The 14112-nt window shown below is 42.9% G+C and overlaps 1 protein-coding gene across 4 annotated transcripts in view; it reads right to left on the bottom strand.

The window, feature by feature from the left end:
* CACNA2D3 (calcium voltage-gated channel auxiliary subunit alpha2delta 3) overlaps positions 1-14112 on the bottom strand; it is an 891165-nt gene that overhangs the window by 687436 nt on the left and 189617 nt on the right. For all 4 annotated transcript variants that reach the window (XR_016438419.1, XM_090021142.1, XM_090021141.1 and 1 more), the window contains exon 3: positions 8299-8415. Coding sequence is in view for 3 of the 4 variants with exons in the window: in XM_090021142.1 (XP_089877268.1) it covers positions 8299-8415 (117 nt within the window). In the remaining variant the exon portion in view is untranslated. The remainder of the gene's footprint in view (positions 1-8298; positions 8416-14112) is intronic.

The following is a 14112-nucleotide window of genomic DNA, read 5'->3' as shown; positions in this document are numbered from 1 at the left end:
GAAATGAATGTCTGTTTACTTGCTTATTGGTTCAATCTATGCAGCTTAGACTAACCTGAGAAGACTGAATCAATTCAGCCTTGGGCTTTCTGACTGTCGGTACATAACCTAGGTGGCATTAGCATGTGAAGAGTCTTCTTTGTTTTTATATTGAAAATCTCCTCTCTTGAAGGAGAGATACCTATGTGCTGAACCACTTAAAAATCCAGAACTCTACAGCCCGGAAGAATGCCCCATGACTGTGGTGTATACTGCCTAATGAACATAGGGCCACATATACCATATCTAAAGCCATGAAAGGATGTACAGAGGGACAATCAATTTAAAGGGAAAAGACAGTTTTAACTTTTCCTCTCTTCTAAGGTCAGATTTGATGCGATAGGAAGGTGATCAAGTGTAGTGTATAACAATATTAAGGTTGTTCAAGGGTTTTGCTTATGAAGACAATCACATATGCACACAATCAAAGGCATTTGGGCAACACTGTGAAGAGCAGGGGTGAATGACATCAGGCTTCAATATGAGTTCAAATTGGCTACAACTTCACCATAACTTGAGAAACCAACACAAGCCATGCTAAACGAATCAAATCTGACAACAATGAGGATCATTTCATGAAGAGGACTGCTTATACCAGATAAGCTATTTTGAATCTGATCATCAGGGTCTGGGACAGGCACTGCATAAACTAGTTTGACCCAAATCAGTTAAGTCTGATACTACATCCAATCAGGTTTATCTTAAACCAGTTTCAGCCATTTTGAAACTGGTTTATGCACACTGAACTGTTACAGGTTTAAAGTAGTTTCTGATCACTTAAACAGGTTAAACAGTGTAATGTCTGTCCCTAGCCCAGAATGGACATGAGCTTAAGACAGCCACTGCTTTTTTTAATACTTCTAGTTTAACATACTCTTCCTCTTACAATCAAATCAAAATTTGTCCTGAAGTCACAAATGATGGCCGGAAAGTTGCATCATTATTGAACAGCCCAGACAATATTTCTGCGTTCTTAATTTTAAGATTTTTCTTCATCCTAATAGTAGTTGACATTGACAGATTACACTCTTCATTATTACAAACAATTAAGAATTGCAGCATTGTAAATGTCCCACTTTTAGTTTAGCCTTTTTCTTAAAGCACTACAAAAAAATTTCCAGAACAGATACTGCAGCCAAATCACCTGCTATTGCATTAAATAAGTGGAGGAAAATATTAGTTAATGAGAACATCTTGTACACTTGATATATTAACTAGATCCAGATTCATTTGTAAATAATGAACACAGCAAAAAAAGTTGCTTATAAAAGCATACATCACTAAGTAGATGACAAAAGGTTATATAATTGGTTTAGCACTTTTAGTTTTTCATTTACTTTACACATCTGACAGCAAGAAAATAGGACTTTGTGAGATAGAATAATTACATACTGAAGAGTAATTCACATAGTGGATGAGGATGATAAGAATCACACTGAATCAACTAATCACTATGAAAAGTGATGAGGGAAAGATTAAAAAAAAAAAAAAAAAATCAAGCCAGACTACAAGCAGGAGAACAAGTTCAACACTGATTTGCAGCTAAGAACAAACTGGTGGGTTAAAAAAAAAAATCTTGAAAATACAGAAATAGAGTTTTTTTACATCCAAGTTTTATCAGAACCCATTTCCCATAGATAAAAATCGCACACCACCAGGATTTTCATAATTACCACCACCTGCTTTTTGTGCTAAATGTTGACAACGCATGGTTAGAAATTGACGGGCAGATAATTTCATTTTTTTTAAATGATTTCAATCAAAATGTGGATTTTTTCATAGGTGCTACCTGCAGTTAATTCAGTTAATAATTACAAGTGTTTGTCAAACTGTGGTACCATTAGAAATATTTGGATCTTGATGTCTTTTGAAGGAAATCTTGCAGAATTTTTTTTTGTTTTTTGTTTTTTTTGTGTGTGGTTATTTTGGCATTTTCCCAGACTGTCAGGACACTGGCAGTTCATTTAAAAGTTAGGTTTTAAAATTAGTTTTTTGGAATAAGCATAGCTCTTGGGATAGGTGTTTCTATGAAACTAAATAAATACCTGAAACCTGCAAGATTAAAAATCCATTACTCCAGGGCCAGTTGAACACCTCACGGTTTTCAGCTCAGTGAGGATCACAAACAAAATTAGCTAACTGTAGCTGTGTTACACAGAAGATGGAATACATATAAAACTGGCACTGTGCCACAGCATTTTAGTGCTTTTCAGGCTATAACTGGCTAATCAACAGTCCTTCTCATTTTAAATGTAGAGCAGTAGTTTGAAAGCATTCCATTCCATCACTACGCTTCTATGGAAATAAGCCCCTTACCTGTCCCTCCAGCAGTCATCTCATAATAGCCAGGATGAGCACATTAAGTCACTGTTTGCAAAGACAACACCTAGGCAGATTTTCAGGACAGTAATCATTTCCAAATTGTACCTGGTTTTCAAAATTTTCTCTCAAAGACTAGGAAAAACCAAGACAAATATTTATCAAACCTCACAAAAACGATACTGTTATTGTATCTGAATTTCATAGAACTCTGCCTGTTTTGTTGTTAGAACATTATGGTCCAGATGAAGCATTTTATTTCCTAAAGACCCACAACATTTCTGTAAAGAAAGCCAGAACATTTCTAACCACCTCACAAATTCACATTAAAAAATTTTCACAACACTGCTGTAATAAAGGCCAGGTACAGACATTACACTTCTACTGGTGTAAGTGCTAGGAACCAGTCTAAACCCATAACAGAACAGAAGTTCAGCACACTTCTGAACTTCTAATAATGGCAGAACCCAGTCTACAATAGACCTGGAACAATGTGAACTCAGACTTAATCAATTTATGTTAGACCAGTGCATTGAACTTCAGTACCAGTTCCCCTCTTGATTCAAGTTAGGTTGCTGGCTGGTGGCACCCCAGGCTCTTTTGCACCCTGCCCCCACTGTCCCCCCCACCTTGCAGGGAGGCACTGTAGCACTCACTCCACTCTTAGCCACTCTAGATGAGTGCCCAGCATGCCCCACGCAGGGATGTCACAGAGCCAAGTCAGCACAGGTCCTTTCTAGCACAGACCCTCTGCACAGCTCCACCCCCTGCCTCCAACCAGCTATCAGGTGCAGGCAGACACCTCAGGGAGGTAAGGGAGGCATCTGTGTCCCTGAACAAACCCTGTCACAAAGGCACCCCACAATATACACACAGATCTGACGTTGAGCCCAGGAGAACGCTCATGAGCAAGTGCAGCCCCACTGAGCCTGACTGGGCTGCCAGGCACGAGTATTCCCCTTCCCCATGCCACGTGGTTTGCCAGCCACAAGCAGGCAGCATATGGGAGGGGAGAGGGAATGTTTGCCCATCCCCGACAGCCCAGTCAAGCTCTGTGGGGCTGTGCTCACTCATGGGTGTTCTCCTGGTCTCAGTGTTAGATCTGTGTATATTCATGGGGTGCTTTGTGCCAGGGCTTGTGCAAGAACACAAATGCCACCGTTCACCGCCCTTCCCCCCCACAACACCGGCACTGCCTGCCTACAGCTGACATGCCTGTGGCTGACAAAGCAGCAGGGGGAGGAGGGAGGAGGATGCTTGCCCATGTTCAGCAATCTTAGGCAGTCCAGGGAGTCCACAGAGCCTGCTGCAAGGCATGCAGGAGCACCATCAACCTGCTGGCCTCAGCCAGTACAGGCAGCTTCCATGAACCCCGCCACAAAAAGGCAAGTACATGTTCTGTTCACTACCAATCTAACCTACATCATTTACAGAAAACCATGTAACCTAGATTGTTTCCACCTCAGGATTTTTGAATATCTGTTCTTAGTCTGAGAGACCAATTGCTCTCTCCTACTGACTCTCCATTCCTATGAAACAGACATAATCTTTCATTGCCTACTAATCATTGGTAGTTATAAATGGCAGGGCTGTACTGAAGATGTTTTTCAACATTTTTCTGGTCTTGAATCAGTACTTTGCTTCCTGATAAGGGACAAAGAAACTGATTCTTTCGGTTCCAATCATTTGCAAGCTTCCTCAAGTTACCACACAAGATTTTCAAATGCAGTTCTGTTCTAAACAGAGCCTATAAAAAGATCATTATTAAGTCCCATTATTTATTATTTTACAATGTTTCTCCACTATGTATAATCAGTTTACAAGTTAAATGATATTATATTTCACTTTCAGACCAAAACACATAACCCAGGATCTGAAAATGTAGCATTTTTTTTTCCTTCTTATGCACTAACACTAAGAATCAATCTGTCTGTAGTTGTCACACCTGTGAAACCCAGTCTTTAAAAGTTGCTTTCAGTGATGTTTTTGGAATATTAAAGCATTCAGTGTATTCGCCCTAGTTAAGTGATTGTGAGTTAAACAATTATTGATGGTACAAGAAAAGAAACAAAATCCAGCCAGCTCTACTATGTTTGTTATGCTACTCTAAACAGAAATCATTTTTTTCATTGAAGTCTAGTATAACTGATTTTACAATGACTGACACTTTAGCCAATACATACACTACTGCCCAGAGGAATTTTAACAATATAAAACAAAGACAACATCATGTAAGTAAAAACACTTGCCAGCCTTCACAACACATTTACCATGAATAACTCCTATTTACAAGTACAGGTAGAAACAGGATCAGTCACAAGGGCTAGATAAAATAAAACCCTTTATTTTATTAAACAGAAGCCCGGCCACAGAACAGAATCCAGAAAAAACCATGTACTGAGCAGGGAGATGTCCAGAACAAACCAATAAGAAAAATGAAGCACCGACATTTATCTGAATTCTTGTTCTAGCTTTGCTCCTGGGTTCTGGTCCCTTCTCCCAGGACTATTTCTCTGTTTTTAACTAATGACTGCCTATAGCCTAGAATTTTGGGAGCTGTGGACATGAACATCCATCTGCTGTGGAGGGAAATTAATCTGGATCTCTCACATTCTAGGTAAATGCTTTAACCTATAGGGTGTTATATAAAAGGTGGCTACCACTACCACCTCTTCTGCCTTTTGCCATATTTTTAGTAAAGAACTAGCCATAACAGCATTTTGCAAGAGGACCTGATGCTGTTGATTAATGTAAGGCAGTGTCAAGCCTCTCAAAGTGCTTAGACCAGTGATTCTCAACCAGGGCGCCAAGACATCCTGGAGTGCTTCCAGATCCTTTAAAGGTGCCCCAAATTGTATAAGGAGATAAGATGGTAAGCTAAGAAGATAAGCACAGGCTCATGCTTGTTCATACCTGGATGATGCCTCACCCCCATCATCCGGCCAATCTGCAAGGAGGTTAACATTCCAATACATAAATTAGTTTTTGAAACCGGGAGCCAGTCAATTCACAAACTTATGCAGGGGTACCTCAGATCCAGTGAGGACTGCCTCAAGTCCAAAAAGGTTGAGAACTATGGCTGTGCAAAGCTTCAGGTGGCGATTCAATTTAGAGGAGATTCAGCCCTATTCGGTGGCCGAATCTTCAAATCCAAATCAAATCAGGAGACCAATGAAAAGGTCTGAATTGATTCAAAGAGCTTTGGTGATTTGGACAGCCCCACCCGCTGCAGCAGGATGCTGCAGCTGGACTAGAAGCCATTAAGTAGTGGCTGTGGGAGTGGGGGGGGGGCTCAGGAAGGGGACCATGGGGGGACCCCTGCCAGGTCCCATCCCCTCCCTTCTCCCCCAACCCCTCTGACCTCCTCCCCACTCCCCCAGCCCCCCCATGGCTGCCCTGCCTGCCCCAGCTGCCAGTGGTCTGTCATGATCCCCCAAATCCCCCGCCACTCCCCCAGGTCCCCCACGGCTGCCCCACCTGGCCCAGCTCTGGCCTTTTAAGGAAAAAAAGACCAGGACAAACCACAGGATTCATCGCTCCTGATGTGGCCTCGAGGCTTTGGGAGGCTCATGTAGAGCCCCCCCCACATAGCGTGGGGCTGTGCGGGGCAGCGGAAATCACCCCTCACCTGGCAGGAACACTGAGTCTGGGGGGGCGTTTCTTGGGGGGGGTTCTTAAAGGGACAGAGCTGAGGTGGGCGGGGCAGCCATAGGGGGACTGGGGGAGTGGGCAGAGGTCAGGGGGCTCGTGCAGAGCCCCCCATGCAGCATAGGGCAGTGGGGGGCAGCAGGGATTGCCCCCCCCCACCTGGCAGCACCCAGTGAGTTGGGGCTGTTTTCTTTTTCAAAGTGCTGGGAGCTGGGGTGGGTGGAGCAGCCATTGGCAGCAGGGAGAATGGGCGGAGGATGGGCCTGGGTGATTTGGAGGTTTGACAGCAGCCAAATCTCTGAATCAGATTTAGCCAAATCGAATTGGGACAGCGATGTGAATCACTTAATCAAATCACTGTCCCCGAACTGGCCGAATCCAAAGGGAATATTAGCCACAGACCTATTGAGAACCACTGGCTTAGGCACTTCTTCATTTTGTTTCTAGATCCCAAAAAGGGTTTGGCAGGATTTCTGTGCCTAGCGGCTCAGGTCACCTCAATTCTGGGCATGCATAGAGCAGCGGCATAACTGTAGGCACAATGAAATCTTTCAGTTCAAACCAGGAGATGAGAGGTGAGTTTAGAGCAGGGTGGGCAATTATTTGGACTGGAAGGCTGCTTGAGAAGTTCTGGTGAGCTGATGAGGGCTGGGGGAGGGGGATACTGACCCAACCTCAGCCCCTGTAACAGCTTTTTACACTGCCTGGTGTGGTGGGGAGCAGGGCCAATGAGATGCCAATTGATCCTATTCAGCCCTGGGCCCATCTGCCCCACACCCACTGGGTAAGGTCTCCATGGCCCCAGAACCCTATACGGCAGGGCATACTCAGCCAGGCAGATGGGATGGGGCTGCAAGCGAGAGGGAAGTGGTATCTGGGAGGAGGGCAGGCAGACAAGGTCAGGGCCAGGATTACAGCACAGTGACAGTGCAGAACTAGGGACTGGTTCAGAGCCACAATCCACTCCCCGCTCATCCCTGAAATGAGCACCAATTCCGCTCTGTCACTGCTCTGTGATCCTGGCCCCGGCCCTGGCCCCAGCCCCAGCCCCAGCCCCACATCCCACTCCTGGACACTGCTCCTTGCTCACCTGTGGCCCCATCCCATCCACCTGGCCAAGAGCACTCTGCCCATGGGGGTCCTGGGCCAGTCTCTATGAAGACCATGCCCACCCATTCACCCATTCCATCCAGCCCCTCAGTGGTCGGTGTGGGGTAGATGAGCTAAGATGCCCACAGAACCAGCACCCATCACAGGGACATATGAGGAGTGGATTGCAGCTCTGCCCTGGGCCCTGGCCTCACGCAGTCACCTCCCCACAATCTCAGCCCCACCTGCCTGCCCCACTCTGACATCACTCCCCACCTGCCTGTGGCCCCATACCATCTACCTGGCCAAGCTCACCCAGCCACAGAGGTCCCGAGCTGATCTTCATGGAGACCTTGTCTGCCCACCCACTCCATATGGAGCCCCTGGTGGTGGGTGCAGGGTGGACAGGCTGGGAAGCCCAGGCAATGGGGCCAGATGTGGCAGCAGTGCAGATATTGGCAGCAGCACTGGAAGGAGCTGCTGTGGGGGCTGTCAGGAAACAAAGCCCAGCCATTGCACTACCTCCACCCCCACAGACTACAGCTTCCAGCCTGCCTGAGAGCTGTGTGTCGGGATAGAGCAGGCTTCACTCTGTGCCTAGCAGCACCTCCGGGCCTGGGGCAGTAAAACCAGCCACATGTGCCAGGGCCTGGGCTGCCCCCTACACTTGGGCTGGGCAGGGCTGAGGGACCTGCCATGGGACAAAAGGAATCACTCAGCAGACAAGACTCAGCCTGTAGGCCGTATTTTGCTTGCCCTTGGTTTAGAACTAGGCAGTCAGTCCTTTCTTGGATATGGTCAAAGAAAGACAATAAGAAACCTTCTAATATTATTTCTATAGCTCTACAAAAAATCAAAATTAATTCTGCTTTGGTTTCACTTTAATTCCTCAAATGCACTATACTTTTCTACAGAACCATGTGCTTGTACCCATCATCTTTTCACCAAAAAAAGACACATTTATAATCCACTGGATTTTCAAAACTTGCTGCATATACAAAACTTGTACTTTTCATATAAAAACATGGTACTAAGTTTATCTTATTAATAGTATCCATAATTCTCTGGGAGTTGGACCCTAAATCACTTCCGGAGTCCTTCAGCACTTTCACATCACTAACTTCAATTAACAGGATATGAGCTCCTCAACACCTTACATGTTTTTTTCACCGCACAAAACATAGAAGTCAATCTAGTACTTACTCTTACAGCTTCAGACTTTTTATGAAACATTTCTTCCATATTCTTTGCTAGCTTTTTCACCAGCTGAAGGCCATCTATTTCTTCAATAGCCACATCCTTCTCATATTCTTTGTATTTCTAGAAGAAAATACAATAATAAAGGAAAGTTATATAGCAAAACAACTTGTAACTAGATGTACATTTAGTTTCCCTGGTTTCTGTAACATCTACTTGGTGTTTATTTGGGTGACAGATGCCATCAGTGAGATGGCGCCATCAGGTAAGTACCAGAACCCCCACAGTAAATCATGGATGAAAATCTATTCATTATACTTGGTATAGATAAAAAAAACCCAAACCAGTCCCCAAAACTGGCCACCCATAAGAGAAAAAGTACACACAAAGTCCTAAAAGACCTTATTTCAACCTAGTAACATGCTGTTAGCTGGCTCCAATTTTAGATCTTCCAAGATACTTGCTTAGATTGATATTCTTGTTTTCATTGGCTTATTGGGTTTTAAACAGAACTCATTTATTCCAGTTCTTTGGTCATACGTGGAAAACCATGCAAGTATATACTTAACTAAGCCACGTATAAGATTTCTGGAACAATAAAGTTCATTTTCACAGAAATAAATGAAAATACATGCGCCATTTGGTGATCTATTTTCATTGTACTGGTAACTCTAAGTAGCATGAATAAAAATTAGACAATGACATGGAATTAGTCATAGAAAAGCCAATATACCCAACAGCAGGTAAATAAATTATTTTGGCTTCCTTTTATATTTTCCTTTTCCTGCATTTCAAAATTTTAATTCTCATGGCTGATATTTACTAGAATAAGAATAACACATCTCTGTTTTGCTTGGAGATAATCCTGAAAATGCTTCATACTGAGCTTATTCCACCCTACTGTGAAAAAGTCCATTTAAGTCAATACCATCAGCACATACAGGGTTTTCTGACTCTGAGTATTGTTTTATATTTGACTCCACCTCCTTGTGAGCACTGAGTGAAGTCATTAGCAAAACTGTCATTATAGGAAGATAAATCTTATAATATTAAACTTTAAACTTAGTATCATAGATCACCTTACCTTTATTATAGTTCTATAGCAGTGGGGGCCAAGCTTTTTTGGTAGGTGAGCCACAAAATAGCCCCATACCCTCCTAGCCCCAAGTTTCCTTTGTCCCCTCTTCCACTGACCAATTGATAGCTCTGCTTTCTCCTCTCAGCCCTGTGCTCCCCACCTGATCTGCTGCTCTTTCCTCCTTTCTTCCCTGCTTCCTGTCCTATCTGCCACTGTGCTGCCTATCCCCTGCCCAATCTGCTATGTGCCACTTTAAAAGAATTCCCATGCTGCAGGTGAGCCATCCCTATTCTATAGCATGGATTTAGTTACTTCTTAAGTAAATGAAACACTAGGGGTGTGCAAAACGGGCTGTATTCAATTCAGATTCAGCCCAAATCAGGGACAGTGATTCAATTCATTGATTTGAATCACTGTCCCCAATTTGATTTGGCCAAGTCCAAATTTGCAGATTCGATGCTGATTCAGAGAATCAGCGATTTGGACATAGACACAGCTTTACATATTTTTTCTACATACCTCAAGGTACCAGGCATGGCTCATGAATGATGCGATGCTGGGGCAGATGGAGCATCCCACAGAAGCATGGGGCAGGGAGGGGTCATGTGCTCGGCAGCAATCCCAGAAGTGGACCACAGATATTTCCAGTCCACTTTTGGGTCTGCCGTTGAGTGCGCCAGGACACCCTCTCCCCTCCCCCCGCACCTCCTCAGCTTGGTGATCAGCCACAGGCGGACCTCAGGTGCCTCCCCCAGAATCAGAAGGCACCAGTTGCCAAGCTGAGAAGATGCGGGGGGGGGGCCCTCACACACTCCTCAGAGGAACTGGAAGAGGACTGGAAGTGCTTTTGGTCCACTCCCAGGTCTGCTGCTGAGCATGCTGGGGGGCCCCCCACGCTCCATCTGTCCCAGCATCACAGCATTCACAAGTCATCTGATATCCTTGAGGTATGTAGAAAAAACATTTAAAGCTTTGTCTATATCTGAGTCACTGAATCTTTCTGAATCTCTCCGAATCGATTCAGAGGGTTCCGATTCAATTTGGAGAGATTAAGGGGTCCCCTGAGTTAATTTGGAGATTCGGCCATCAAATTGGGCCAAATCTCTCCGGAATCGAATCAGGGACCAAAACTTTGCACAGTCCTATCAAACAGCCATAGACAAAGCATAGCCACAGCTTTATCAGGAACAAGAGCAGGCACCTTGTTATCATTACTTTATAAAGATCAAGTACATTGCATGTCTTCCAGAACAAAGAAATAAGCAATTTTTGGTTCCTGCGCTAACAGTTCTACCATTGAGTATCCAGCATTTTTTTATAAGAGTGTTCCAATTAAAAAATGTAAGCGGTAAAGTGTAAAAAATCAAATTAACTGCACACATTATGTTATAGCTCTGTAAATGAAAATAAATGCTATAAAAAATGTTTTCAGGATTGGAACCACAATTACTGCAATGGGACAACTGATGATTATATTCTTTAAGATACTCTTATCTTCTTAACAGCAGACATACTAAGCTACCAGATGCCACCAAATAATAAGCATTTCTATTGCATCCAAATGGAAAATGGGTGAACTAACAAACACAGTGTATTTATTGTACTGTGCCTCAGTTACTAATATGTTTGACCTTCACTTGTCAACAGTAGGCTATGATACTGTTAAACATATCAGGGTGCTAAAAAGCAGCATGCTTAAAACCTTTGCTGGTTAATCAATTCCATTAGAAGTTGCTTGTTTCCCTCAGGGATTCGAGATTTTTTAAGAAGTCCAGATCTAAAAGGACAGCCTTGAAGAACTGCTGTCTTCTTTGTATCAATACCTCAGCAAGCATAGAGGTAATCCCACAAATTGCTTATTTCAGGCTGCATAATCAGTGTTCAACATGTCAGATTCTGATAAAATGGTTTCCCTAACAATTGACCTTTGGGTTCCTAGAAAGTCTTCTAAAAATGCAGTGTTTTAAGAAACTCATCTTATGATCATGTAACTTATTGATTTAAACTTTGCTATTTAAATGAAGAAAACGATAAATTTATTAATTGTGTCTGTGGAAACTGGCCAACACTGCTTTAAATTAGAAACAATTTGTTTAGCCACTTCATTTTCCAACTCGTCTCAGTCTATTGTGAGAACCTATTATAAAAATACTTCAAAAATATATTTAAAGATCTAAATATGGGGAAACATTAAGCTCTTTTGCTTAACATAAAGAATGTACAAGCTGATAACAATGTTAGGCTTTATACAGTGTATCATGAATAGTGCCAGTTATTCATGATACAAATTTAAACTAAGGAAATAAAGAAAATACTGCATGTTTCAACATAAAGGAAGAATTGTAACAAAACCAGCAGATATTTAAGCTCTAATTTAAAAAAACCATGCATCTTGTATGACTCAAAAATATAAGTGATTGTTGGAAGCCTTCAAGAATATTGCAACAAAGAGTATTTACTTCATTTTGAGGATCCTGGCAGCTAAGATATTTACTTAATAGGTATTTTACATTTGTCATTTAATTGCTATGAAAATACTAATATTGGTTTTTTAGTCAACAAAGGAAGGTTTCAAAACAGGAGAAATTCTGTGGTTGGAAAGAACACCAGCTAGTTTCAGCAGCCCAGCACCCTAGCAACTTTTTTTGGTGGTATGAGGTCCTAGTTGCATTTTTGCGTGTCAATGCAATTTCTCTGCAGTGCTTCCTATACATGAAACTTGGAACCCAGGCTGATTTCGGAAACAAGTTGGATTTAAATGTTAAACACATCGTCTGAATTGTAAAACCACAGAAGAAAAAGGCATAATAAATAACAGATCTTCCCCTTTCCACTAGGAGCAGTCTGAATCAACTTGCCACTATTCTCCTGACATTGCAGATTTGAACTATCCATTCTATTAATTTGTCTGATTTGTTTAAAAAAAGGGAATTCACAACATGAGTATTTCTGCTACCATGATCCTAAGAAACTGTCACCTCCCCATCAAAGTTGAAATCAAGCCACAACCAGAAAGGCTTGAGAAAGAAGCCAAGGATTACAGTTCAGACTGCCCTTTCTGTTCTGCCAAAGGAAACTCTCCTAGCATTACTGCCTCAGAGACCTCCTTAAAATATCACCTTGTTAAGCTCCTCTCCTTTTCAGTGCCTCAATTAATTTGCAGGAATAATATATTTTTTAAATTTTAATAATATATTTTTGTATCTTTTCCAATATTCTATATTTTCCTTTAGTTTATAAAATAGTGAAATACTTTTATCAATATTCTTTCTAAAGCCCATGGAGATACATGTGTACTGTTACTGAAGGAAGAAAACAGATTTAGCAGTAAATAACTGGTTTGCAGTAGCACACCATCTTATGAAAGGTTAAGGTCATAGCTCAGCATTTCCTCTTATAAGTGGGTTTCTAGTTGTCTTCAAGATTGAGTAGATATGGTCTAAGCAACTTTTGATTCGCTGCATTACAAGAAATCTCTGAAACATGGATTCTTTCTGTTAGTGGAATCAGCATTTGTTAAGAAATCCTCCATAGAGCAAGGAACATTTATCATTTGAGAAAGCAGACACAAAAATACATTATTTCTGCAGCATCTATTTTGCCAGACCATTTCACACAAGTACCAGGAAAAGAAAAACAGTACTTCACTGTCAGAAGTTTTAATGTTGTTCATGTATTTGGATCATTTTTTCCCTTGCATACTGACTGAACATTTAGGAATAACATACCAGAAAGCAACTTAAACAGAACTGGAATCTGAAGCATTCCTTGTAATCCAAACAATTGGAAACAGAGTGTCAACAAAAAAAGACAGTTTGAGTGAGTAGGGAAATGAAATAAATACTCTCTCAAAGCTTCAGAAAGAAACTATATAATCACCTATATTTGGAAGGTTAACAGGGGCAGTTGTGCTCACAGGCACTCATATCTGTACCTACTGTGCGGGTACAGTCTTTAGGATGCCTATATACTATGCACACTAAATGAATATATAATAAAGGCTCAGCCTAAAATTAAGAACTGTAATAAATGTCATCTGATAAAGCAGGCTATCATCTAAGAAAGCTTATATCTCTCTGAACCAGTTAATCCTGGGGTGGGCAAAATACTGCCTGTGGACCGAATCCGGCCCACCACCTGATTGTGTCTGGACTACAGGTTGGCCACCTCAAAGTCATGGAATCTGGCATGCAGAGAACCGGCAGCTCCAGCTGCTGTGTCATAGTGGGCAGGCAGTTGTGCCCCAGCCCCATCCACAGTTTACACCAGCTCCTGCTCTACTCACCACAAGCAGTGCCAGGCACATGTTGGCATCAGCTGGACATGCTGTCAGCAGGTTCCCACTGGGGACTGGGGCAACTACGCAAGACCGCAGCTGATGTGCCCATGTGCCAGAACCACCTGCAGACCCAGGAGGATGCCCAAATCCCCAGCAGGAACCTTCTGATTGTATCCACAGCTGGTGCCAGTACACCCATGGCTCTGCTTCCAGAACGCAGGCCAGAAGCTGGTGTGACCTGAGGGGACGTGCTATAGGTGTAGGACGGTTCAGGTGTGGGGGAATGGGAAAGGGAGAGAGACAGAGAAAGACAACCTTGTCCACCCCTTGCCCACAAGAAGCAGCAGTGGCTGATGCTGGGTGCTGAAAAAAAGTGGGACTTGGCTGTGGCCACCCATGGGCTGCCCTGTAGCTTCTCCTTGCTACTGCTGCTGCCCACCAGCACCATCTCTGGGCCGCCCCA

Source organism: Crocodylus siamensis, chromosome 11 (assembly GCF_052110815.1).
Source record: "Crocodylus siamensis isolate JL-2025a chromosome 11, ASM5211081v1, whole genome shotgun sequence".
Taxonomy (NCBI): domain Eukaryota; kingdom Metazoa; phylum Chordata; order Crocodylia; family Crocodylidae; genus Crocodylus; species Crocodylus siamensis.
The sequence above is the reverse complement of the archived record's forward strand: the minus strand, read 5'-3'. Positions and strand labels throughout refer to the sequence as shown.